The sequence below is a fragment of the Sander lucioperca genome, chromosome 15 (assembly GCF_008315115.2).
Source record: "Sander lucioperca isolate FBNREF2018 chromosome 15, SLUC_FBN_1.2, whole genome shotgun sequence".
Classification (NCBI taxonomy): Eukaryota; Metazoa; Chordata; class Actinopteri; order Perciformes; family Percidae; genus Sander; species Sander lucioperca.
This window is the reverse complement of record NC_050187.1, coordinates 12,437,106-12,463,993: the sequence shown is the minus strand read 5'-3', so window position 1 is coordinate 12,463,993 and position 26,888 is coordinate 12,437,106. Positions and strand designations below refer to the sequence as shown.

At 42.5% G+C, this 26,888-nt stretch overlaps 3 protein-coding genes across 5 annotated transcripts; 1 reads left to right on the top strand and 2 right to left on the bottom strand.

Moving 5' to 3' along the window:
- Window positions 1-3: 3 nt before the first annotated feature.
- Window positions 4-8,220, bottom strand: LOC116039389 (minichromosome maintenance complex binding protein). Its single transcript, XM_031284212.2, has 16 exons — window positions 7,973-8,220; window positions 6,113-6,204; window positions 5,848-5,988; window positions 5,662-5,703; window positions 5,481-5,570; window positions 5,213-5,345; window positions 4,598-4,743; window positions 4,313-4,410; window positions 4,061-4,233; window positions 2,670-2,793; window positions 2,432-2,549; window positions 2,138-2,303; window positions 1,856-1,989; window positions 1,074-1,238; window positions 783-871; window positions 4-483 (listed from the first exon to the last, which is right to left on the bottom strand). The coding sequence occupies exons 1-16, from the start codon at window positions 8,031-8,033 to the stop codon at window positions 357-359; spliced, it is 1,899 nt and encodes a 632-aa protein (XP_031140072.1). The 5' UTR covers window positions 8,034-8,220; the 3' UTR covers window positions 4-356.
- A 328-nt stretch (window positions 8,221-8,548) lies between these two features.
- LOC116039379 (SEC23 interacting protein) lies at window positions 8,549-19,193 on the top strand. 3 transcript variants are annotated; one of them, XM_035992502.1, is made up of 18 exons: window positions 8,549-8,783; window positions 9,525-10,036; window positions 10,203-10,413; window positions 10,559-10,752; window positions 10,941-11,030; window positions 11,121-11,241; window positions 12,098-12,187; window positions 12,287-12,428; window positions 13,221-13,429; window positions 14,136-14,233; window positions 14,473-14,640; window positions 15,196-15,291; window positions 15,399-15,575; window positions 15,659-15,814; window positions 16,197-16,299; window positions 17,234-17,415; window positions 17,494-17,663; window positions 18,719-19,193. In XM_035992502.1, exons 1-18 carry the CDS (start codon window positions 8,651-8,653, stop codon window positions 18,798-18,800), a joined length of 2,934 nt encoding a protein of 977 aa, XP_035848395.1. In that variant the 5' UTR covers window positions 8,549-8,650; the 3' UTR covers window positions 18,801-19,193. The 3 variants fall into 3 exon arrangements, with proteins under 3 accessions (XP_035848395.1, XP_031140035.1, XP_031140037.1); XM_031284175.2 differs by having other exon boundaries at window positions 8,550-8,783; window positions 15,387-15,575; window positions 17,234-17,416; window positions 17,501-17,663; XM_031284177.2 differs by having other exon boundaries at window positions 8,651-8,783; window positions 15,411-15,575; window positions 17,234-17,416; window positions 17,501-17,663.
- csgalnact2 (chondroitin sulfate N-acetylgalactosaminyltransferase 2) lies at window positions 18,893-26,115 on the bottom strand. The gene is made up of 9 exons (XM_035992512.1): window positions 25,980-26,115; window positions 22,996-23,846; window positions 22,686-22,902; window positions 22,423-22,524; window positions 22,142-22,320; window positions 21,932-22,026; window positions 21,058-21,139; window positions 19,991-20,961; window positions 18,893-19,856 (listed from the first exon to the last, which is right to left on the bottom strand). Exons 2-8 carry the CDS (start codon window positions 23,645-23,647, stop codon window positions 20,669-20,671), a joined length of 1,620 nt encoding a protein of 539 aa, XP_035848405.1. The 5' UTR covers window positions 23,648-23,846; window positions 25,980-26,115; the 3' UTR covers window positions 18,893-19,856; window positions 19,991-20,668.
- Window positions 26,116-26,888: the final 773 nt, after the last annotated feature.

The following is a 26,888-nucleotide window of genomic DNA, read 5'->3' as shown; positions in this document are numbered from 1 at the left end:
TCAATATATGCTGGCATCTAGCTAAATGTATACTGACTCAAGAAGTTGCATTATAAAAATAATCCTCAAGACCATTATTTTATTTGAGGTAAAACATAAATAAATCTTGGTCTGCAGCAACACCCCCATGGACCGCAAATGCTGTGAAACTAAGGCAAAACATGAGTTACGATACACATTGAGCGTTGCTGTCCGTACAACCCATCAATCCCATTAAGTGATAATATATGTAAATCTTATCTGCAACTCCGTATTGTAAAGACATTGAACACAAACTATAGGACATATGAAAAGCATCTTTATTACAATTTTTGTGGGTATCAAAAAGAAAAACAAAAGCCATCTTGTCTGTGTAATCACGGCTCGTTGCCGTTGACGCACGTGTGCTGCTCCATCCGGCTCCTCCGCAGCAGCTCGATGTGTTTGGCTCTCAGCCAGCTGTCTCTGGACAGAGAGGTCTGTCCCAGGCTCAGAGACAGCAACCTGCGGACAAGAGTCACAGTCAGCCACGTCCGACATTAATAATCCAAGTATGTGATAACGTTTCACGTTTCCTGGTGCAGGCACTCCTTAAGACAAACAGTAAGTCAACGCTTTATTTGGATTGCGTTGACCTATGAAGTGATTGTCCCTGATTATGTCATATCTGGCATTTCAATCGTTGGTCATAATAGCTTGTGTTTAACACTTTGCCTTTTAGAGAAGGCGGCTGTTGTTTTTATTTTCAATAGATGAAAGAAATGCCAAATAAAGGAGCTTATGTAAACTTAATCACAGCCCACCTCGCCACAACGAGCATCCTGTGAAGATCCTCAGCAGATATGCTCTGGGGGTCGTCCTTCCTCATATCTACAAAGTCATCCTCAACTGACTGAGGACACCAGAGAAGGAAAAGCAATTAAAGGACGCTAATGCACACACGTGATAACAGACACAAGACACACACAGGCCTGCTAGATACATGAAGGAACAACTGACACGCAAGCAACTAGGTTCCAAGTTATTTTACCGATGTCATTTTGCTTCCCCCCCCCCCCCCCCCCCCTCAGGCTGAAGATGACAGCGTGTCTCACCTTTGTCACTTCATCAGAGATGCTGTAGTTGAGCAGCCGAGCCACGCTCAGGTACATTCTGAACTTGTTCAGCTGTGAAGCCTGCGGATGCACGTGGATGCTGCTGAGATACTCCTCCATGTGGGGTGGGGTGATCTGAGACTGTAGGTGTATCTGGCAGTCTGACTGTGGAGTTACAGAGAAAGAAATATAAACGCTGTGCCAGGGAAGAACTTTGCACAAAAGCTAAATGCATCTCGTTTGTTTTTTTGTTTTTCACAGGTGTTGCTATGCAAAAGTAGGTTCTGCCTGCTGTGTGCACGCCTAGTTTGGCATGTTCTCAAACGTAATAGCTCGCCAGACAGGAGCAAAGCCTTGGCGAGCTGACCGTGAAGCACTATCTGCTCAAGCAGCCGATAGTCGTTCAAAGTAAACAGAGCCATGCACTTCTGACTTCTAATCAACCCCGGGAGTTGTTTACAGCGCGCTGCCCTTCACTGCAGGACTAATACTGTACTGACACCTCTTCCAGGATTGTTCCTATGGCACACAGCTGCCGCCATGGCAACCCATTAGACCAATACCAGGAATAGCACACAGCACATTCCTCGGGCTGTTTGCACCAGAGTGAGACCTGAGCTAAAGCCGCCGGCTAGAGGGGTTGCTGCAGTCAACCAATGGCAGCGTGACACTGGCTGGAAACAACCTTCAGCATCAGACGCGGCTCGTCTCACGAGAGGCTGAAGGAAACCAAACCCCTCCCTGGCCATGTTGGGAGGGGTTTTGGGGATCTTTGTGCTCACCGGCAGCAGCGAGCGGCCCTCTGACGCGATGAGCACGTTAATATTGCAGGGGAATTCCATCTGGTGGTAGTTAAAGTCATAATCAACCTTCTGCCAAGTGATCAGGTTCCCCAGGGCCGTGACGTTACGCACACCTACACAACACACACACAACACACGCACAACTTGGTTAGTGTTAGCTCAGTGAAATCATACTAACAGTGTCTGCAGCCTGCAGGGAGGACATTAACTGCAGCGTTTGTCCTCTCAGTGTCGTCCCATCGTGATTTTTAGAAGCCTCACCTGCTGTGTCCAGCTGTCCCTGCTCCAGCTGGGTTTCATCCAGGAAAAGGGAAGTGTTTCTGGCCAGCTGCAGGGCTCCACTCACTAGCCGGTTGGCCGAGTAGTCCTTCTTTGGCACAAACCGCATCTGGTTCATATTCTGGAGGCTCATGCCTAGATAGTACGACTGCAGGTGGGGAATAATAAAAAAAAAACACCTAGTATTAGTGTCTTTCATTTCAGCCAAAAATAAATGGAATGATAAACCTGCCAGTACTGGCAGCTGCTCGGAGTGACAGTTCAAAGTTCACTCACAGAGGGCACGAGCTGCTGGATGATCTGGTAGAAGCGTTCAGTGTACGAGGCGACCGTAGGACAGCCACTTAGGTTTAAGGTGAACTTGCCCAGTGGGAGAACATCCCGTCTGGAGTACCTACAAAGAAAATCAACCACATTGTGAGAAGAAAAAAAAGCTCCTTTGGCTTTAGCACGAAGCCACAAAACAAAGACAGGAAGGTGCCCGCTTAAACATTACAGATTGAACTGAACGTACACGTTAGAAATGAGGTGCAGAATGAGGTACTCAGCAGCCAGGGCATCCCCCAGAAGAATGGGAGTCAAGAATGTGAGCAGCTCTGCCCTGACAGAGGCCATCTCACTCAGGGTGGAAGATAAAACTGAGGAGGAAGGACAAAGAGTTAATACCAGTCCCTATGGCTACTACAGGCATGTGTGCTTTTGAAGCGTTACAGTGGAAAACATTTGCTGCATTATTCCCTCTTTTTGGACAGCGTTACAAGACAGATGAACTTTGACATAATGGCCCCCTTTTTCTGCTTCCCCACACAGCTGGAGTGTGCTCGATAATGTGACTGTAACTAATGTGTTATTGCCCATTTCTTCTTCTAAAACAATCAAATATTCATTATGGCACACAGATAACACTAACAAAAAGATAAATCTGTTTCGGGCATGATTGATTTTCTATTGATTGTTTGATTCTATTAGTCGATTAATAATTTCATCCAGAAAAGTCTACGACACCAATCAAAAGTTCCTTCTGTTGTATTTGACCAACAGTCCAAAGGTGTTACATTGATATACACTGAAAAGAGGAAATTACTAACATTTTTTTTAAATGATTAATTTTTATCTTGACAGATTTAGTCGATTAGCTGACACATCGTCTCAGCACTAAATTCAACATCTCTGTATTTTTATATATAAAGAGCTGAACTCAAAATTGTGTACAAATAATAGCATTATCATCATAGCACGTAGCATAGTTTAACATCTATACACCGTGTAATACAGCATGACAAGGCACAGAGCTCAATGTAGAGATTTATAGACATTTTTCAACTTTTTGCAGTGCTGCTGGATTCATTTTACAAATGTAAACTCAAGAAAGAAACACTAGTCGGGATATTTTGTAAGGATGTGCATCCCTTTTCTAAGAGCTCAAAAGTCAAATTGTGTTTGTCCGTGTTCACAAAAGTACTGAGGTTTTGCAGAGGCACCACTGATAATATGTATTATGTAGGCCTGTTAGATACTGTATTTTCTCTTTTGTTTACAGGAATTTTCTAGTCAAAGGAGTTTTAATATTTACCAAAAATCACGCACATTGGTTTTTCACCACAAATTTTAACACTGATCGGTTTGCTAAGCTGACAACGTTTGTCTATTTAACTCATAGTTATGCGTACAGTCGTCTTCTTGTGGGATGAATACACACTTGAAGTTCCAAAAGTGACATGTGCAACACGAGTCAAAACAACCCACCATCATGTCTCATTTGGCAGCATGTTATGCAAATCAGATGAATTGCGGCCAGGCTCATTTACATCCGTGTAAAAATTGTGGTGATGCATAATCGTGTTCCCCTGATGGTAATTTTCAGCAGGCTTAGTAAAAAAAGAGACCTCTACTATTTGTCCTTACAGGCACTGTTGTCCTCCAAGGTGGCGGAGGGCAGCAGGGGGTTGTTGTGTGGCAGTGGCTTGGCGTAGAGCACGTGGAGGCGAGGAACGAGCGAGGCCGGCGGGCTGTGCACTCGCTGCTCCTCTGCCGTCTCCATGCACTCGGTAGGGTCCAGGAGGGACGAGGAGGCGTCTCTGTGTGGACATGCCGACAATGAGCAACAAGCACGCGGATCACCACCGGAGGGAAATTACACTCAATTCGGTGTCTTACTTCTTGTCGGCCAGAGCACTGAGAGCAGGGCTGACGGAGAGGATCCCAAAGACCTCTAGTGTGTCGTTGAGTTTGAAGCCGTCCCAGTCCTCGTACACCTGCCAACAACACGCACCTTTTAGCTTCTGTACTTGGAATGTCTGCTGATACTGGCGGTATCGTCTCTGACTGAAATCCCTTCTTGGAACATACGTTTGACGAGAAATAAATCACCCACCAGGCAATGAAAATGAGGTGATAAGAGAAAAGGGTACCAAAAACCCCTCTGTTAAAGACATAGCACACCTTGACCAGGCAGGAGGGGCCTTTCTCTCCTGGTAGGGGGAAGTTGAGGTCGAGATGGGAGGCAGGTGCCGTCTGGCTGGAAGGAGCTTCCGTCTCCCGCCGCTTACAGTCACCATTGCCGTGCTGTTCCGTGGGACTTTGAGGACCTGCAGCGATTGGGGGGGGGGGGCAGTCTGCATTTACGGCAAAAATCCACTCTATATACTTTTATTGTTAGATAAGCTATGATGTCAAATACATTTCAGGTGTGTAATAATTAACATCTCAACTATCTGTCAACCTGCCTGTACACCTGCTACAGTTAGCAGTTTCCTACATTTTCCAGAGTGCCTAATGGCAACTCCAACATAATGTTGCATTCACCTGTAGGTTATACGTAGAGTAGGTGAGATGAGGAGTACACATGATGCAGCAGAAAAATGAGAAAGTCACTTCTTGCAGTAAAACACTACCTTCGCCTTCCAACGTGAATTTACATCCATGCAAAATATCTTCATGGGAACAAGACAAAATGTCTCCGGTCTATAAAAACACTTTGAGAGTAGTCAAACACTGAATGGTCAGTGCGTCGGTTTTTGCATTCTGCTCAATATTCACTTAAACAGCAGCTCATACCAGTATGCGGCTCCCTCTGCATCTGCGTGTCCATGTCGTCCATGTCGTCGTCTTCCTCGTAGCTACGTTTCTGTCTAGTCGGTGCATACGAGGTGGAAGGAACCACTCTTGCTTGGCTGGAGCCGGCATAGCTGTGCGACAGAATTAAGGGAAAACTAGGGAGCAGTATTCAAAAAACACTTCAACACAAGTTGGGGTGCAGCAAAGAATGCATGACAATCCTGTTTGAGGAGCATTTCCACACAAAACCTAGACAAGATGAGGATATCTCTTTCACCCAGGGATTTTCTCCAGGGATTGGCACACAGTAGAAAGTCTGTCTCTCTGCCGTCACAGTGTTTCTGGAGTCAAAATCCACCTGGAGGTAAACATGGGTCGCTGTTAGCAAAGCTGAAGCTGAATTAAGGTATTTAAGGATCTCTCGAGTGATTTAGCGGAAGAGAACGTACCCCACATTCTGTCACGTCTTTGTACTTCCCACATCGCAACACCTGAGGATAGTCAGACAGTAAAATAAGATGGTACTGTGAGGACATCTAACACATTATCAATGCAAAAAACATGCACTGACTGGACATATGAGAGGGCTGAGCTTACACGAATAGCTGCACAGGAGAGGACAAGGAAGCGCTTACTTTAGCCTTTGTAGATGGATCAACAGCCTCATACACTCCCATGTAGAACTCTGGATCGAACATGTCCTGGATCAAGCAACGGAACTTCACCAGGCTGTTGGGCTTCAGGTAATGCAGAGGGACATCGTTCAAAGACGGGACCTGCACAGAAATAAAAAGGTGGTTGTCATTTACAAAGTGCTGAAACAAGCCGGGACGTTTACAGGCGTCTTTTACATGACCTGTGTGGAATTTGCATGCTGAAAGGATCAGAGAGCTGCATTACCCAGGTATGAGCGTCCTTCTCTTTCAGGTGATCTTTAAAGAACTCAACTGCTTTCGCCTCCCATCCAGAGTTTGGATTGTTCTGGGAAGCGGCTAAAATACAAGAGCATAATGTTGTTTATCATTTAAAGCAGAGCTCTTCAACAGGGGGTCCTCAGAGTCACTGTGGGGTCCTCCAAATTATAGATCATTTTTGATTTTTTTAATTAATGTCTTAACATATTATTAGCAAATATAAATCCCCACTGATGATAGGCTTACTGGCATATAGGTAGAGGTGTTGAAATGAATCAAATAATCAATGCATCAAATCGTGGACATGAACGATGCTGCATCGATAATCGGCCGGGCCATAATCGATTATTTCTGTTTACAATTTAATGTAGGCCTAACAACATTTCTGTTTACATATTCTGTTACATTTTGCACATTCAGGAAGTGCCATGTGCTCAGCGCTGTAGTTGTATGTATCCAATTTATTTAGTATTAGAGCACTGCAGAATGTTTTGTTTTTGAAGCTTGAAAAGCTATGAATTAAATATCCTATATGGCTTTAATAGAAAAATGTATTTGACGCATTGTGATGCATCGAGATATCGATAATCGTAATCGAATTGGGAGATCAGTGAAGATTCACACCTCTACCTATAGGTAAGGTAGTCAGATACAGTATATCCTAAGGATTCACTGTGCTACATAAAGAGTGACATTTAAAGATGACTTATAAAATCATGCCAGCAATTATTTTAATAGCTTAGTATTCTATGAACTAAAAATGTATGTAAAGGCCTTGGGTCGCCCCACACTTTATTGTAGGCCCAGTTTAATTTGCAACTTCATCTTATACAATATATGTAGGGGGTCCCTGCTCGGTCTCTCTTTCAGTTAAGGAGTCCTTGGTTTAAAAAGAAAAGTTGAGACCCCTGATTTAGTGTAACAGAAACAAAGTCACATAAACTGGTCATTATAACAGAAAACCTTGGCTTTGAGAATCCCAGAAACTGGATAAAAGATTGTCACAAAGTAAGCATGAAATAAACAAAAAAACAATCCAGTGTGTAATTGTGGTGAAGAACATCAAAGAGACATTTAGCCTACTTGAGATGCATAAAATAGCTGCATTTTTGTATGTGAAAATTGTGTATGTGAAATTTATCTGTCAAATTAGCAACAGAATTAAACTATAATTTGATATATACAACTTGACCGTGTACTAGTACTGTCCGCTTTATTTACAGGGAGACAAAACTTCATATTGATGACTTTTACACAACACAACTATCAAGTACTTCAAAAATGACTGTTTGCTTTTGAAGGCGGAACTATGTTTTTTGAAATAATGGTCAGTGTGAGGTACAGCTCTTTTTACTCTCGCATTGCCAGACCTACCGTGCCTCCACAGCGCTGTGGAGCTGGACTGGAAATTATTTATATCTTGACAAAGAAATAGTACCAAATTTCACAACTTCTTGAGCGTTGTTTAGTACATAAATGAGACCTAACTATATCCAAACCAATTCGGTGCCTTCAGACAACTTAAGCCCATTTTAAACGACTTTAAGACACCTTTAAGGACCCGTGCACACAGTTCTTCAGATGAAACTGCACACCAAGCACTTCTTCGTAACGTGAACTAAAAGTAAAAAGAGTGCAGGTACAAGCTGCAACAAAGCAGCGTTTGGGAGTTACAACCCGCATATTATTAAGTTATTCACTTTTTTTTGAAGGATAGGAAAAGCATAGGTACGTGTGATGAGCGTGGTAGTTAGCATGGTACTTAACGTTAGCCATTATAACGCTAGCTAACTAACGTTAGCTAGGTTCACGTTGTCAAGGAGTGAAGTTCCGGTGTGTCTCTTACCAAACATCCCTTCAACAACACCGAGAGGGTTGTTAATCCAGTCATGTGTGGAAGGCATCATTAGCCACTGACAAACGTCTAAAGAATATAAAATATATCAAAGTAAAATCTCTGTGAAAACACTATTTGGTTGACTTTCGGCACACAACAGGAATAGCAGAAGTGAGGGCGGGAAATTTGCGTCACCAGTCGAAGAGCGTAGTTCGTTTGTTTTGTATACAGGGACCAACCGGAGCACGGAGCTATTACACAACTGTGCTTCAACCATAGACTGGCTTTAACGAGATGGGTGTTTTGATTTGAGGATGGTGGTCTAGTGAGGAGAAAAAGCATGTGATTTTTATGTAAAATGACAGTTCATTAAAAATAGCGTTTTCCTATGTAACTCGTTTGAAAAGATACAATGTGACAGTGTAACGCTAAGTAATCTCTTTGGCCTTTAGGCGGCAGTAGTGAGAGAGAGTGTTTCTTTTTCCTACAACCAACGAACTGCAGTCAAATGACCTGCGTGGTTTTAGCAGATCTACAAACCATGCGTGATGCCGTCTTGTCGTATGTTGATCCATAGATATGCTTTGGAGATCAGTAAAGTCTGTTAGGACAGGAAAAGCTGTTTGGAGAACTGAGCGTTTACTGCCTGCCTGCGCCAATAGTGGCTACGTGTAATTCTAGGGGAAAATGGCAGATAGAAAGAATAATAATGTTCCCAACACCAGTGCAAATTTACTGTTCAGCGCCGCTCCGGAGTTTAACTTCAATCTGCCTTTCATGCCAGTGAGTCAGGCCACTGGTCCAGCGGTGTTGTCAGGAGGTGAGATGAAATGCAGACTGGGGAAATGTCTAAACATTAGCTGTGTCGTGAGCAGCCTAAGCTAGCTAGCTAACCGAGTTCCTTTACTGCTGTCAGCTGTCATTTAGTGTAAAAGACAGAGAAACAGAAAGTGGTGAGGCGACAGTCGGTTGTCAGAGAGGTTAGCCTAATTGATAGTGATGTGTTTTACGTCAGACTGTTCCCTGTCTGATGTTACATGAAGAGGATGTGCAGCTATTATGATCAAAACATGTTCTGTCTTTAAATTGGCCACATTCTGCCTGCGTTAATTATCAAATTAAAAGTATTTACTGTAATGCCAAATTAGCTGTATTTTGCTGTGATCTGGGTTGTATCTAAGATGTTTCCACTTTCACACATCCTCAATGTCAGGTGTTTATTGTGAGTGAGTATTGATGCTCTATTATATAAGGCTGAAATGGTTGGTTGATAGTCGATTCATTGTTTAAATACTGTTTAGAATTACTGATTTAAATTAATCTAATGTGAGAAGTTGCTTGTATATTATTGTAAGTCAAATACATTTGGGTTTTGGTCGGACAGAACATGACATTTGAAGATGTCACCTTGGGCTCTGGGACATTTTGATGGCCATATTTCTCTATTTTCTGCATATAATAGATTAACCCTTTGAAAAAAGTTGTGTTTAAATGTGTCATGTGTTTTGGATGTCCCTTGCAGAGTCACACATACACTACATGTGCTGTTTTGATTTATTAGATGATTCCACTGATGTTGGAGAAGAAGACAGCTTTCTAGGTCAGACCTCTGGGAATGGTGCAGCCCCCTCTACATTCAACTACTTCTCCAGCCCCGTAACCAGCAGTGACCCGTTCGCAGCCATCGGCCAGTCGCCATGCCCACCGCCGGCCCTGTCAGCAGCCCCGACAACAACAGGCCCGGTTTCTATTCCCAGCAGTGTCAGCATGGCTCCACCACCCCACCCGGGCTCACAAATGAACCCTGCTCCTCCAGCGTTTGGCAATGCAGTTTACCAAAGCCCTATGGGGCGTCACACTCCTCCTCCCCCCACCACAATGACCTCACCACCTCCTCAGATGCAGCCACAGAGTCATAACCCGTACCGACACACCCCCACCAGCAGCAGAGCCAGTCCGTATATTCCAGCGCCAGAGGTGCTGGCACAAACACACACACCTCAGCAGAATCCATACTCTTTCAGCTCTCCGCCACAGACATTCCCGCTGTCAGGAGGACCCACATTCACAAAGGTAGACATAAGCTAATCAATGACTGTATCGGATTAGTTTGTCAGGTACTTGATTAACTCATTAAGTTAATGAACAGACTGTTAGGTGCACCAGATCCATTCCCCAAAAAGCCATCATCATTAGTAAAGAGGAAGTTGTAATGAAGTTTTTTTTCTTCTTTCTTTAGCCTCCTCCCACACAGATTCAAGCGCCTCCACCTACAGCCACCACTGTTGGAGGAGTGATAGTTCCTGCTGGTCCCATGATGCCATACAACTACAATGTCTATGAGCCTGTTCAGCCTCACTGGTTCTACTGCAAGCAAGTGGAATCAAAGAGTGTCTGGCTTCCTTTCAGTATCATTGACTCCCTACAGCTAGAGGAGACGTATAACTCAGGTGCAATGACACGCTGCGCATGTTCATTTGGGAATGTTTCTCTCCAGAGAAATCCAAACATCTGGCCCTGGCAGTCTTAGTGCTCTCACGGCCCAATTAAACTGTGATCTGTTCTAACGTCTTTGTGGGCTTTTTGTTCTTCCAGTTCAACCAGACCCAGAAAATGTGATCATACGAACAGATGGAGGGCGTTACGACGTGCAGCTCTATGACCGCATGCGGACTGCAGTGTACTGGGAAGAGGAGCCTACAGAGGTCCGGCGCTGTACTTGGTTCTACAAAGGGGATACGGATAGTCGCTTTATTCCTTACTCTGAGGAGTTTAGCGACAAGCTGGAGGTTTGTCTCACTACTACATTTGATCAGAAACAGGTGTTGTTGATAAAAAGTCTCACATCTTTTTTGTTACATTGCCACTTCCAGTCAAACATCTACTTTTCATCCATATCTAGTTTCATCAACTCTAGTGTGCAATTTTTGTATTGTAAATCACTGTATATACTTATACAGTATGTCTTTAACTTCAGGCAGAATATAAGAAAGCCGTGTCTACCAACCAGTGGCACCGTAGACTAGAGTTCCCATCAGGAGAGACCATTGTCATGCACAATCCAAAGGTAAACCCCTTGTCTGATTAGTGTTAAGTGTTGTACTTGTGATGATTAATCCTGTTAGTTTGATCTGACGAGTTCTGTTTGCATCCGTAGGTGATTGTGCAGTTTCAGGCCTCCTCCATGCCGGATGAGTGGGGCACAACTTCGGACGGGCAGACGAGGCCCAGAGTGGTGAAGAGAGGGATTGATGATGACCACGATGAAGTGCCGGATGGTAGTCAAGTTCCTCTGTACCAAAGTTAATTTAATCGAAGTGTAGGCACTTATTAGCCTGGGAAAACCCTGACGAAGTTCCGGCAAATTTGAGATTTGCTCTGCAAGTCAGTCTGGCCAAGAGCCCATTCAAGCCCATTTCCAATTTTTCCAAATCGAGGCACCAATCACAACCGCTGAGGCGGGCTTTACACGATGACGATAGCGCAGCGACGGCGAGCAGCTTTTTGTTTACATTCAACATGACGGCCACCGAAGCGCAGCAACCCGTTGATGCCGCAGCCGCTGCTACGTCACCCGGATCGTTGGTACTGATTGGTTGAAGGACTATCCAGTTGCGCCCAGAGGCATTTGAGCGGCGTCCGTTAGTGACACCCCTTTGGAAATGGGCTGTGAATGAAGCTTGCCCAGACCCACTCTCAGTTACAACTGAGAAGGGTCTGGTGTCAACCAGGCTAGACACTTATGGAAAGAAAACATAAAACTCAATGTGTTCTATGTCATTTAGACCCCTTATGTAAATGGCAATAAACTATAAGCTCATTGATCCAAAGAGAAAGCTTTTCTACAAGTATTCTTAGAAAAATAGATTGTCAGCACACTGTAAAGTGAGATGAGGCATTTCAAAAGACATTAGAGGAAATGCCAGCCATCAGTCGGTTTTATGAGGGACAGTTAAATCAGATTTAACTGTCAGATGCATTTTAATACCTGGTTGTAAATGTAATACAGCCTGTCTAAATTTAGCACAGTTCATATTTTAGGTGCATGTTGAGATGTGAACAGGACAATAATATACTTAGTAGATCAGCAAGTAAAGTGAAATTCAACATTTCCATCCTGTGCATCTTTTCCAGGTGAGCTCCCACAGGTGGATCATCTGGTGTTCATGGTTCATGGAATCGGTCCTGTGTGTGACCTGAGGTTTAGGAGCATGGTTGAGTGTGGTGAGTACCAAAGAAAAATAAAAAAATAGAGCCGTTTGCCAGTATTGGTTTACCCTCCACGATTTATGAAATGAACTGTACAAACCCTTGTGCTTTCAGTGGACGACTTCCGCAGTGTGTCACTGAAGCTGCTGCACAGTCACTTTAAGAAGTCGCTGGATGAGCAAACCATCAGCAGAGTGGAGTTCCTCCCTGTCCAGTGGCACACGGCTCTACATGGGGATGCCACAGGGGTGGACAGGTGAGGAGAGGAAGGTTGACACTGACTGTGGAAGTTTTTGTCAAACTCAACGTTGCAAATACACCTCCAATACACCAATTACTAATGTGGCAATGTCAGTGTATGCACGGAGGCATCCAAAGTCAGTTATCCAATAATTGTACAGACTGGACTTATTATGTTGAATTTTTTTTTAGAGTCAACAAATGACCAAAAGACCAAACCCAACAATGCATGTGTATGTCTCTCAATACTCTGACTTTCCTACCTTCTGTCTGTGGCACTCAGCCCCAATTGGATTTATTTCCATTAAACATGTACATCTTTAAATACAGGTCACAAATCTATAGTTTCAGTTTAAAAAAAGGCTCAGTAATTTCCTAAACGCAGCTGGCCACTGTAGTTTTTTGCCAACACTGCTCAAACAAAAGAAAATGTGTGTGTATTTGCCGGAGACTATTTTCAGCTGCGGTTTAATACTTATCTGGTGCTCTTGTGACGCAGCAGCAGGACAGCGTATGTGGTTTGACTCAAAATAAACTACAGTGTGTGTGTGTTCGAAGGAACATGTCACCCAGAGCAACAGTGGCTCATTGATGTGTGTTAATAGTTTTTGGACAACACTGGAGCTGTATGGCACAGAGGTATAAAATAAATTACACTTTGCCCACACAAAGAATACTTATTAATTCTGGTCATTTTTCGTGGGATTTGTTAACAATAAGAAAAACCTAGAATATCACCTGACTTATCTTTTTAAGAGACTTTTTATTTGAACTATTTTTTAGCTTAATTTCTAATTTCTCTTTGTAGGAGGATCAAGAAGATTACGTTGCCCAGCACTGGACGTTTACGTCACTTTACAAACGAGACTTTGTTAGATGTGCTTTTCTACAACAGTCCCACTTACTGCCAGACCATCATGGACACAGTTGCCAACGAGATCAACAGACTTTATGCCCTGTTCATGACGAGGAACCCAGACTACAGAGGAGGCACATCAGTGGCCGGACACAGCTTAGGTAATAGACCAGTTGATTATTTGCTTCTACACCACTGGCTTTGTTCTTTTGTTCTTTTTATTTTTTATATTTTGAACATACAGAACAGACAAATACAATTGAACAAGAACAAAAACCTTCTGTCACCCCCCACCCTCTGCGGTCTCGAGGAAAACAAAAACAGACAAATAAACAAAAACAAAAACAAAAACAGAAGTCACACCTTGCCTAGTCGCTCTCCTCTACTTCTTGTGATGCTGAGGTCATTAGGACTGATACCTGTGCTGCTGCGTTTTTCAATAAGTCTATAGTTGATGACTGGGCTTTGTTAATCCTTGCTGTAGAGAGCTCAAGCATAACTATGTCCAGAAAATACGCCAACCACTGTTTTATACAAAGCCAGTGGGGGGGGTAGCCAGCGTTGAGCTATCATTTTCTTGGTTGCGGTTGAGCCGGCTAGCCAAATTTTCTGTTTCTCCCAAGCAGGTGTAATTTAGAGTCGTCATTAAGTAACAAAATAATCGGGTCAGTAGGAAGTCGACCTCCTATCACATCAGATATTATTGATGTTGTTTTATTCCAAAACTCATGCACCTGTTCACACTCCCAGACCATGTCCAGGAAAGTTCCAGTTTGTTCAGGTTGACAGAACGTGCGATAGGGAGTGGGGGCTTTGTTCTTTTCTTCTGTTTTAAACCTAGATTGTGTCTCTTCGTTGTACTTGCAGGTTCCCTGATTCTCTTTGACTTGTTGTCAAATCAGAAGAATGGCTCTCCTGCACTGGCCATGCCAATCATACCCGCTGCTAATGGACAGACCAAACAGGTCATACACCAGTTAATTCGATATATATAGCAACATGTCCATCTATTATCCTGCTAATCAGTTGAAAAACATCAGATTTTGCGACTAAAACACAGTGTATTGATTCCCCACTGAAGGTGATGCATGTAGTAATTGATCATAAATGTTTTTAGTTCTGGCTTATGACATGTGCATAATGGATCATTTCGAAATAATGTTGCAATATGTTAATTGTAAATTAATTGTGCCTCTCACATCAGGTGGCAGGGAACACACAGGGAAATAATGCCGCCCCCCCTCCAGCTGTGGAAGAGGAGCCTAAAGAAGATGGGGAGGAGTTTGAAGATCTTTCTGCCATGCTGGAACATCTGGGCTTGTCTGAGTACAAGAGTACCTTTGATGAGGAGAAGATTGACATAGAATCTTTTGTAAGAATAAAAGCCTCCTTTGCTTGTTATGTCAAAAGCGTTAGCTTAAATAACTAAGTCCTGGGGAGTTTGTTGTCTACAAAAGGGTATGTAAAGTGTGAGAAATAGATGTGGTTAAAGCTTTAGTGCGTAACTTTTTTTGATAATAATGAACGTCTGTTACATACCATCCATTGCTTCACAAAACACTCTCTATTTCTCAGCATGGCTATGTTTAGAACATGGTGTCATCCGGCGACTTCTGTGCACAGAAACTCGAGTGAAGATAATTACCTCTTCTGAAGAGTCCATCATGTTTTTTTAATCCTCCTCCTTGGCTACTAGCAACTGTGTGGAGGAGGGGTGGGGGCTGTATCATGTGGATGCAACAACGGTGGTGCTGTCATTAATTAGAATTCCTCATGGGGGCGACAGAAACTACTCACTATAGCTTTAAGGTCATGGAGGGACATTTTAAATGCTGAGCTCTGGCTTTTGATGTTATTTTTCACACATCATTTTTACAAGATGGTGGTGGCTGTTTCACGTTGTCCCTTTCCCACTCTGCTCTTTCAGCTCATGTGCACAATCGAGGACCTAAAAGAGATGGGAATCCCTCTGGGTCCCCGGAAAAAAATCAGCAAGTTTGTCAAAGAGAGAGTGAATAAGCAGGTACGTTAAGTCTCCTGAGCACCTGTGAGACTTTGCAAATCAATGGTGATGCTCAACACGCTCTTTGTGTCTCTGTCTTGGATTCATGTGCGCAGACTGCACAACAGGCCGCACAACAGGCCGCACAACAGGCCGCCCAGGAGAAGAAAGCAGAGGTCTGTCAGGTTGCAGCGCCCCCACCAGCAGCTGCAGCTCCTGCTGATCCCTCTGTGAAGAAGCTCCCAGTGGGCAACTCCGTCTCCATCCACGTCGACTACAATTACTTTGAAGTTGGCACTGGACAGGTAAAATGTGACTTGTAAACACAATGAGGGATGAATTTTGACTTGACCTTTAATAATGACTTTCTTAACGTTTTGTTCTGCAGGTGTCAGTGGTCTACCACGCTCTGGACTTTGAGCCGATGAACTTCTTTGCGTTGGGTTCTCCAATCGGCATGTTCCTGACGGTCCGAGGACTGGAAAAGATTGACGAGACGTACCAGCTGCCCACGTGCAAGCGATTCTTTAATATTTACCATCCGGTATGCAGCTCTTCCAAACCTGTATATACCCTGAAGGAATTACTGCTAATTGAGCTACAGATGCTCAAGTTATGCTCAGTTATTTGCCTACTTGAGTTGCAGCACGCTTTTATTGTTTTTAATTGCAAGTCTGTACATATTATTAGTGTGCAAAGGCATCCGCTATAATTCCTAAAATTAGTCTTTTTCACATTAGTGTTACATCTTTTATATTGTCACAGAAACATAGTCATTTCCCTTTAACCCTACTTGCCCACACATTAGTATAAAAAATACAAACTAAGAGGCTAAATGTATAATCAAAATGGGATGAAAGCAATGAAGCTGAGTCACTTTATGCATTACTATCTGATGACTTCATTAATGACTCGTTTTCTTCCAGTTGGACCCAGTGGCATACAGGATTGAGCCCATGATAATACCAGACATGGACTTTAAGCCTGTCTTGATCCCGCATCACAAAGGGAGGAAGAGGCTTCATCTCGGTACGGCACTCACTCATTTTTTCTCGTACATTTCTGCCAGCTAACTAGACCACTGCTGGTGTTTTACTGTTGCTACAAGCAAACTGAAGTATGTCATACGTCCTGGCACAGTTCCATGTCTTCATAAGACCCTAAACTGAGTTGTTGTTTTAGTGTGACTGCATGATGGGATCCTCAGTTCAGACTTCTCTGCCCCCTTATGGGTGGAGTGCCATGATTTGTGTGGTGAAAAAAAAAAAAAAAAGTCTCTATTCTTACATTAAACGTGCTATGGAAAAGTAAAATTGCAACAGACTGGACAGTAGTTTTCTCTTGCTTTTGCAGAAAAGTGTGAGCTGAAGATCAAAATGAAATATTAACTAAGAGGACGATGTGGACAATTGGTCTTGTTTTTTCGTTTTAATTTTAAACACAAATAGACGTCTATTAATTGGTCAATTAAAGGTGCTCTAAGCGATGTCACGTGTTTTTTTAGGCTACATGTTTTGTCACATACAGCAAACATCTCCTCAATGTCTGCGAGCTGCCTGTCCCCTGAACACACTGTAAAAAAACACGGTCTCTGTAGACAGCCCAGGCTCCACAAACGGCAACAAAAAAAAAAAACTGCGCCAACCTGCACCACCAAACATAACAGACAGCGTTCCCGCCAATAACCGACAAGAAGGATTTGGGGTTGGGGGTTGGGGGGTGGGGACGGGATGAGGAGGAGGGAGGGGCGAGCTAGCCTCCGTTTTGTTTGACAATGCTTCGAACGTCAACAAGAAGTGACGTCACCCAACATCGCTTAGAGCACCTTTAAAATAAATAGGTTTGTTTATTGTTCTCTGCTGATATGTATTGGAATTGGAATGCCAATGGGTCTAATTAAAACAACTTGTATCATGTGACGTGTTTTCGTGCAGACTGATTAACGGATCTCTTTGTGTTTCAGAGCTGAAGGAGAGTCTTACCAGGATGGGCTCTGACCTGAAGCACGGGTTTATCAGCTCCCTGAGGAGCGCCTGGCAGACGCTCAACGATTTCGCTCGCGCTCACACCTCGTCTGCCCTTCTTCAGGCTGAGTTGGCCATGGTAGCCAATCAGATCGAAGAACAGGAGAAGCAAGAGCACGAGGGTTAGTGTCTCCGATTTTTTGACTCCTCAATCAAATTAGTTCTCTCTTGTGAGGCATTTCTAACTCCATTCTGGTTCCTCGCAGAGCATAAGATGCCAGAGAGCCCTGAGCCACCAAAAGAGGAGGAGCCTCAGGTGAAGGTCGGGATGCTGAACGGAGGAAATCGCATCGACTACGTCCTGCAGGAGAAGCCCATCGAGAGTTTCAATGAGTACCTGTTTGCCCTCCAGAGTCATCTCTGCTACTGGTACAGAGACCTCCATTTCATCCACCGCACGTTCACATGTTCACTATGAAGCTTGCCATTCAGTCCCTCCACCAATTTGCAATTGCAACAAGAGCTGACACAGTTAGTCTATTAATCAATTAGTTGATCAATAGAAATATATATATATATATATATATATATATATATATATATATATATATAAAATTCTATTTATCTGCACTGTAATGTGTATTATTGTATTTTGTCTTATTCTATTCTATTTTATCTTGGTTTATTTTCTAGTCTCTTTAATTACTTTTTATACGTTTTAAAAGTTTTTTGTAAACCGCTCTGAATTGCCTTGTGGCTAAAATGTGCTAAATAAATGAACTTGCCGTGCCGTATCTGCTTTGGTTTCAGGGTCCTGGTATTGTGAATGCTGGCTCACTGTCGCACACGACTTAATCAGACACTTGAGTGGCACAGAGCTATTGTTTATCTGTGCTTTCCCTACTATAACTTCCACTCCACTATATGAAAAAGGCCTATACCAGGGCCCTGAAACCGAAGCAGCTAAATAGAATTCAGCCATCAGAGCCTCTTTCCGACCAAGTAGTTACAGGAATTATTAGTTAATTAGTTATAGGAACAGTCCACTTCTAAACAGTTGTACTAACTACTCTCCCCCAAAACCCGGTTTGGCCATTTGCATTCACACTAGCCAACTGGCCATAGGAACTGACCTTTTTGTTATTATAACACAGCCATGTAACCACCACTATGCGGAAAAGGGAAAAGACCCTGCCCTGAAGTAGGAGCTGAAAGAGTTACAGGAACTGTGGTCAGAGGAACTTAATATTTGGTACCTAATTGGTACCAAAATTGGTCCAGTCGGAACACGAGAAAAAAAGGGTTCTAGGAACGTTATGTTCTAGGAACTGCAAAAATCCCTCCGGTCGGAAAGCGGCTATAAGCCTGGCTTATTTACACCTGTGCTTTTCCTACTGTGACATGTCCTCCAGGCCTGTAGCTCAAACACTGTGAGTGAAGATGTAGGTAAACCCTTTTATATTAACACTTGTGTTGTTTTGTAGGCAATCTGAAGACACAGCTCTGCTTATTCTGAAAGAGATCTACAGGACCATGGGGATCCATCCAGAACATCTAGCACATTGATAACTGAAGTACCGGAGATGAAAATAAGCCTGAAACTTTTCCATTTGGTTTATTTTACGTCAGTTTTCGTGAATTTTGATTTGATTTTTGATTCTTTTTCTATTCATGTAGTTTATTGTATACAGATGAATAATACAATTGTATTATGCCATTTGTCTTAAATTAAGAAACATACAAATGAGCTTGTAGATTCAAAGACACTTGACATGTTTGATATTACATTTTTATAGTATAAATTATATAACTAAGTTTACTCTATGTATCATCAAATCAAATGCTAACAGCAGAAATGACTATGACTTAGCAGCAGTTAATGCAGCCTTCTGTAAGTTTTATTTAATAGCCAAAATTTCAAAATAAATCATTTCCTTGCATGGGTTCTTTCTGTTTGAATTGTTGTAAATTCTTGAATGTAACATTTCTCTGGCAGGGCGAGGACACTGTAACACTATCTACAAAAAGCTGTAATATTAGCAAAGACATTGATTTAAAAATGATTACAGGATAAGATGCAAGAATAACCTGCTTCGTTCTGACAGCGGTCCTGTTCCATCACGCCTCGGACCTCTGACTGAGCTGTTCAACGGTCGCATCCTCTCTCATTATGAGATGGAATAAAAAAAAAAAAATATATACATTTCATGTCACGTTTAGCGTGTAGGCACGTACGACAAAAGTATTCAACTCACAAGTGTAAAACAAAGAAATATTAGAAAAATATTTACAAGAGCGGGCTGTAACATTCAAACTCAGTCCAGTATTAGGAATCATAATGTGTCATTCTCACTGGGCATAAATGACAAATCTTAATAATGTAATAGAATGTTTTTAGACAATAACACTGGTCCACATAGACCTAATATATAGCACTGCATGCTCCTGGCTCTTAACTATTTAACATGCTTCTCTGTTAAACTGATCACTTGGAAGCTGTCATCAGCAAAGGAAGATAGTGACCGATTGTCACATTAAACACAAAAAAAAAATTCCCTTTTTTTTACCACGTTGCCAGTCTGTAACAACCGATAAATATAATACTAACAGAACAGAACGTCTCTCCACACACACACACACACACACACACACACACACACACACACACACACACACACACACACACACACACACACACACACACACACACACACACACACACACACACACACACACACACACACACACACACACACACACACACACACACAACTGCCAATATACTGTTAAAGCAAAGATTGTAAATTGCTTTTGATCCTCAACTGGCAGAAGGCTGGGAAGCAGTAGAAAGGTCTTGTTTTTGTGCAGTCAACTTGCATTTTTTAACCTCCATTTTAACAAAGTGCACCTTCTTATATTTCCTTTTGTCAATAGTAAATAAATAGTTGGACTTGTTAGCTTTTAGTTAACTGTTAAACGCCCCTCTACGCATCAACAGCTGCTTGTATTTGCTCGTTTGGTATTTTTTAGGGATGCAGAAAATCACATGGCTATGGTCACATTGAGCAGTGAAATGTAGTTAAGCAGAAGAGAAGGTATAAATGGAGTATAAACGGGTTGCTCATGTCAGGTGCTGTGTGTTATTGAAGCAGGTAGGATGGCTTAATGACAAGTTAGGTTTTCCAAATAGCGGCATGCTTACTGAATTGATTCCGATACGTAACATATGATTGTTTATCTGTGTTTTATACTGCTGTTGTACCATGTTGTGAAGTGTCACATCGATCAATGTTTGTTTTTGTACATTCATTTGTCTACAGCTGTGCAGTGAAATGCAGAAAGATCCATGTAAACGTGTCTTTTGCTGTAGTGCGATAAGTCAGCACCTTGCAGTCTTAACGTTGGAATGGTGATGGGTATATGTGGAGGCTCGCTCAGTCCTCGGTTTTGCTCTGAGTCTTGAAGGCCTGCTTGCGGAGGTGAGCCTCGATCTCGTCGCGGAAAACCAGCATGCCCAGGTGAGAGTGGGACGCCTCGTTCATGGCTTTGGACTGGATGCACATGCGGTACTGCTCCGGCGTCAGCTCGTCTGCACACTGCTTCTCGTGCCACAGGTGGAAGAGACCGGACACTGGCGTCCGAATCACTATCACTTCGCTCCTCAGATACTTCCTGTACAAGTGGACGTCTTCCACGCCCCAGCCTTTGACTTCAAGATCGAACCCACCTGGAGGAGTAAAATCCATTTGCAAGTGTGTTGGTCAACATTATCCGCTGTTTGAGTACATTAAATATGAAATCGCATGAAGTGATCAGTGCTTACCGATATTTAGGAAATCGGAACGATACTGACACGTCATCCCAAAGCCAAAATCTCTCCAGAATCCAGCATCTTTTTTGTGAATCTATTCGACAAAAGACATTTATTACAATAAACAGGGGGAACACCCCTGTATTCATTAAACTAAAATTACTCGTGTAAAGTTATTTTCCACTCAAAAATGTGTTTTGCTTATTGTTCACTTCTCTCGAATGTTTGAGCTTCACTGTGCAGAGTTTGACACTAGAAGGCTGTTTTCACAACCATCTGCAGGGGGAGGAACGTTTCTCTGGGTTCACCTTTAATCGGAGTTCAAGATGTGAACGTACAAGATGATTTTGTATGTGTTTTGCATGTGTTGTATGTCTCGTCTCTCTTACATCAGGGACCATGTTGGAAACAAGTGTTTTTCGCTTTTACATGTTATCCCTTGGATACCACCTCCCCCCCTTGTTGTTTTTCTATATCCATAAATAAAACCATACCATCCCATTTTATGACATCACAACTAGCTTGGAAGCCAATCACGGTTCAGTGTGCAACTTACACAAGTGTGATGTGGAAACTTAAACCTCCAGTGCACATGTGGTGCGAATGAAACATATTGCATCCAGTAGTTACACGTTTGCTGTGAACGGTATTTGCATATTCAGATATTGTGGATTTTTCAATTTGGGTAAGAAGTAGATACAGTTTTAAGAACTTTTAAAAAAGGTAGTTGAACTTCTTTTGTGGACAATCCATGTTACATGCAAATTATCATTCCAAGCCGACTGTTTTTTATGTCTCAAAAAATGTGTGGAGGGGATCTTTAAATAACGTAGATTTAAATGATCTTTCTACAAATACTATTTAGAGATAAATGTGAGGTCCTTACCAGTTGGAGTTCAGTAGGTGGAGCCAGCTCCACATTTCCATAGACTATGGCAGGATTGTACAGACTGAACACCACTGGATAGAAGACTTTCTTATCTACAAAACAAAGAGTCAAGTACGACTTATATGGTTTATTTAGTGACAAGTCTACCTGCAAATAAAAGCTCAAAACGACAAATAACAAAATAACAACAATAATATGTAAACCTACTGGGAGCGGCGTGGAGACGACAGGTGTTAAGGAACTCGAGTGTGAAATGGATGTCGACGTCACAAAAAAACATTAAGACGTCGCCTTTCTTCCAGGCGTGGGCTCCGATATCCAGACCCCGACCTCGGGAAAACTCTTCTTCCACTGGGATCAGAGTGTAATTGGAGAAGCTCTCCTCGCTGAAAAACGACAAATGTGGTAGATTTCAATTTCCACAACACAGTAGTACCCCGAAACTAACGCGAGCATATCAAAAGCCATTTCTCAGTCAAAGGACAAACCTTGACATTTTTTCCAAAGATGATTTCACCTCCTGGAGGCCTTCCGGCCCAAAATACACCACCGTGAGATGTATTCGCCTGTCCTGCTGTATGCACACCTCCCTAAAAACATGATTTTTTTTTTAAATTCATTACAAGAACAGGTTGTACTTGATTGCACAACAATGATTAAAACCGGGCCATTGTGTCTACTATATGCATATTTGAAGTGAACATGCTGGGTTATGTCTAACAGACAGGGACTGTTTCTGAGTCATTCTCACCTGAAGTTGTGCAAGAACTGTGAGAAAGTTTCTATTCTGCCCGCCAGCGGCACAATGATGTTAATAATCATTGCTGATGTTTCTACAGATGTGCTCCTGACTTTCATTAAGGGACCAAAAGGTCTGAAGAGCGTGACATGGCGGAAGCTGCTGGAATCCTCTTTGGCGAAGAAGAGTTCGTAAAGTGTCCCTTTGTCTCGCTCGGTCCTGTACAGTCCTGTAAAATATATGAAAAGCAATGCTATGCTGAGACAACACATCAGTTACAGTGATCATTCGTCAGTCCGCTGTCGGGTGGTGTAGACCTTACCTTCCGTAAAGTGACCCTCTGTGTAGGTTTGTCTCTGCATGGGCATGTCTTCCTCCACGCCGTCCTCCTCATCAGGGTTGTTGATGATGTCCAGCGCAGCCTCCACGACCTCCACCAGCTCGTCCCTGCGGTCTTTGCGGACAGGTTTCTCCTCTGGGTGCCGCGTCAGCCCCATCTCCAGCTGGTATACCTTGGACGAGGTGAAACTCTCGAAGGGCACCAGGGCATACTCGCTGGGGAGGCGTGCCCCCGTGTTGACCTCAGCCTTGTCGATCTGGGAGTGCAGGTACTCCAGCAGATCTCCCGGCTCTTGGTCTTTAGTCTCGGCCAGGCCCTGCACCCCAGGGAGCTCCTTCTTGTCCTGCAGGACCTTTAGCTTCTCACCCATTTCCTGCAGCTCCTGCTTGAGCTGGGCAATCTGGCGCTTGAGACTGGCGGCGCGGTTTAGGTGGCGCTCCTCCTGTTCCTGCAGCAGGGCCTGGTAGTACTCCTTCCCGTAGCTCTCCCCTGCCAGGCCGGGCAGCGCCAGGCTGACGTCTGCTGGAGGGGTGCACTCCAGCAGGTATGCAAACAGCAGCAGCACCAGCAGCAGGAACAAGCCCAGAAAGAGCCAGCGGACCCGGCCCTGAAGCGGCAACCCCCGCCTGGGCATTACGCTCACATACAAGCTATAGCTGGCAAGTCTGCATTCCCTTTCCCCTCTGATCACATTACCTACAATGTGCTTCTGCACATCATCGTAGAGGTTTGGAAGGGCCTTTATGTCATTTTACTGGGAAGGTCCTGTTTCCTGGCTCCAACCTATCAGTATCTTCTTACATCTGTCCTGTGTACATCCATGAGATAATCACCTAGGTAAAAAAAAAAAATCACAGAAATCCACAATAAGACAAGAAATCCTACTTACTATACAGGGAGCCACTTGTAAAGACTTTTAAATAAACGGTTCTGATAATAACACGTGATAATACAACAATGTATTACCATTCAAGCGAGCTCAGAAATCAACCAGCCTGCCAGTAACAATTTCATTCAGTCAATGAATGAAACATTTCTTTTTCTGTAACAACGTCTTCAATATGTGTCCAACTTATTTTAAGATTTTACACTCTAAAGGTCATTATTTAAACCTGAATGAACAGGGACAGGAGGAATTAGCTACACCTGGAGAGCTAGTACACGGTTTAGCTCTCAGCTGAACAACAGCACAGAGGAAAACTGGTGGGCGAGCTCAACAGCAAGCTACTTACTTAGTCTTTACAGACTTCCGGTTAAGTCGCTTCCTTTTCAAAATAAGAGCACGACACTCAACTCTAGATGCAAAGAGGCCCCTTGTGGAATAAAATGATCTAACATGGGAACAAAATATATAAAACAGCCTAAGTATTCAAGGTTTTTTTTCCCCCTGATGTGTGAAGGAATCTCATAAAAGGCCAGCCACTCTTAAGTCCTCAGTATCTAGCCTTGTGGATTCTTTGCACCTCATCTTATCCACCACATACCACGCACAATTGTTTCTTGAAGGTCACACAGTCAAACTTTTACAGCTCCAGCACTCAACACACAAAGTCATGTTGTTTTTCTATCCTGACACTCGTGGTCTTCACAGGGCCTCACAGGTGTTAATTAGGTTCAAGACGGCTATAATGAAAACTAGCAGGGATCGGAGTCCAAAGGGCTGGAGCTGGAAACCACTCCTCTAATATTTGAAAAAAAATCAAACCATTTCTTTGTAGCTTGAAAGAAAAGATGATAGAGGTTTTAACCAGTCAAAAAAGAGGAACCAATAACAAACACTGTACAGTGAGAATTGCTTGTTGGGCTATTTTTATGCAGAATTTAACAGACCTCATTCGCAACTCCAAAAAGGAAGTCATATTTTTTGCAAGATATGTGCCCCAAAGTACAGTCGTGCTTCCAGAGACAGACACTGGAGTGTTCAGTTGAGTTCAATTAATGAGAGAAACAAAGCACATGGAATGTCACGTCACGTCCATACTGAACTTCTTCCGGAGGATTTCTGCGTTGTTATGTCACTGACATTAAACATTGAGCTTAAAACCAAACATATCACTGGTAAGATCCAGTGGTGTAGTCTACGTGATACAGGTATACGCAGTATACCCACTAAGAAAGCTCCAGGATGTCCATATATCCACTTAAAAATGCCCAATGACACGCAACAACATACTTTCTTTTATATTTTTGATATATTTTGAATTGTCATCTGTGTTCTTTTTCTTCGCATAGGCTAAATAAAGGTATTTCCACCGTAAATTGGTGCATTAAAGCATATGCAACAAAAAATGAAGTTGCTGATGCTCAAAACACCCAGACCCCCCACTATGATATGCACCCGCTTTCTCAAAGGCAGATTCTGGCCCATATATATATATATATATATATATATAGGCCTATATATATATACAGTACAGTATACCCACTACTATACAATAGACTACACCACTGGTAAGATCTGCTCAATCAACATACACTTAATTGTTACAAAAGATTTACGCTACTTAAACTTGAAGTGGGTTGTGTTTACAAAACTAAACATTCTACCTAATATTTCTCAACAAGTCATTAAGATGTTCTGATCTGATTACTATGTTTTTAATAGTTCATCAGTGAGTTTTAATCAATTGAAGTTTTGCATTCAAATTGAGCCATGCACGTATTTTGGCAATGGCAACAAAGGTGCTATACTGTAACATTGTGGAATATAAGTTGTGTTGTGGCTACAGTCAGCACGCTGCTCTATTAAAATGTTTGTCCACATTTCAGCACCTTCTGTCCCAAATTGTAATACCAAACACATCGTGTGAACTTACTTTGAAAATCAAAACCGGATATTGACACGGTTCTGTAGCTGGCTTAGCGGTGTTTAGAGCTTCACGTTCACTACGCGTTCGTGTTATTTTCTGTAAACCTGTTAAGAGAGCCTGCTCAGCAGTTCTACTAGTTTAAAAACAACTACTCACCTAATTCCGTCTTTGTCCATTCCCCCTGTACTCACAGCCGTGGGTTTAGTGTAAACCCAGCAGCAGCTGGCAGCCTGTGTTGCAAAATGCCACGGAGCAAAGAGAAAAGAGTGGGTCACAGTCGACTTCCGGTCAACAACTAACCAATGGGAACTTTGCTAACGAGTGTCGTCATCAAACACGCTCAAGTTCCTTGTTCATAATAATAACGTTTTTATTATTAGTAAAACGTTATTGTTAATAGTTTTTTTTAAAATGCTAAAGAATTTTTTTAGAATTTTTATTTTTATTAACGCATGCAGTGTGAACATAACAAAATAAGTTTCTTGTAAATATTAATTACAATATCCATGTAATCATTTAACAAAAGCTATATTATTTAATTGATTTTTTGTCCCTGTTTTGCATTTCTCTGTCCTCCTAACCTACCTCTTATCTGTGATGATGCACTATCTGTCAACTCTGAATTGAATTAACACTGAAGTGGGCTCTAACTGGAGACAGATCACTTGTTTAATGTTCCAACATGGGATCTGTTATCATGCATAAAGTAAACCAGGAAATCTTCCAATGATGTTCTATTTTTAGTCATTTTCTATTTCCTTCATTCATTTACATTAAGGGTGGCAGGAGTCTGGAGCCTATCCCAGCACGAATTATGCCGAAATCAATGAGGCACCATGGACAGGTCAACACTCCGTTACAGAGCTATTTTTTTTGTGTGTCTTTTCTTACATATAACGATAAAGTGTTTCAGTCACATTTGAGTCAACCAGCTAATTCAGAACTGAGTCTCAAATTTGACCTGTTCATCAAAATTATAGAGCATGATCAAAATCCTGATAATGGAAGAGATGAAGGAAGGGGTGAAATGTATAATATTTTATTGTGTATATTTAAATCTTATAA

What these genes read in the sequence shown, in the direction of transcription:
- csgalnact2 (XM_035992512.1), bottom strand. Translation starts at nt 23,647, where the DNA reads ATGCCCAGGCGGGGGTTGCCGCTTCAGGGCCGGGTCCGCTGGCTCTTT. An exon ending in CAGTTCTTGCACAACTTCAG is followed by an intron (nt 22,525 to 22,685) that starts GTGAGAATGACT and finishes TCATGTTTTTAG; the next exon opens with GGAGGTGTGCATACAGCAGG. An exon ending in TTCCGATTTCCTAAATATCG is followed by an intron (nt 20,962 to 21,057) that starts GTAAGCACTGAT and finishes TTACTCCTCCAG; the next exon opens with GTGGGTTCGATCTTGAAGTC.
- LOC116039389 (XM_031284212.2), bottom strand. Translation starts at nt 8,033, where the DNA reads ATGATGCCTTCCACACATGACTGGATTAACAACCCTCTCGGTGTTGTT. An exon ending in ATCCATCTACAAAGGCTAAA is followed by an intron (nt 5,704 to 5,847) that starts GTAAGCGCTTCC and finishes GACTATCCTCAG; the next exon opens with GTGTTGCGATGTGGGAAGTA. An exon ending in AGGGCCGCTCGCTGCTGCCG is followed by an intron (nt 1,239 to 1,855) that starts GTGAGCACAAAG and finishes GTAACTCCACAG; the next exon opens with TCAGACTGCCAGATACACCT.
- LOC116039379 (XM_031284175.2), top strand. Translation starts at nt 8,651, where the DNA reads ATGGCAGATAGAAAGAATAATAATGTTCCCAACACCAGTGCAAATTTA. An exon ending in CTAATGGACAGACCAAACAG is followed by an intron (nt 14,234 to 14,472) that starts GTCATACACCAG and finishes CTCTCACATCAG; the next exon opens with GTGGCAGGGAACACACAGGG. An exon ending in TTGAAGTTGGCACTGGACAG is followed by an intron (nt 15,576 to 15,658) that starts GTAAAATGTGAC and finishes TTTGTTCTGCAG; the next exon opens with GTGTCAGTGGTCTACCACGC.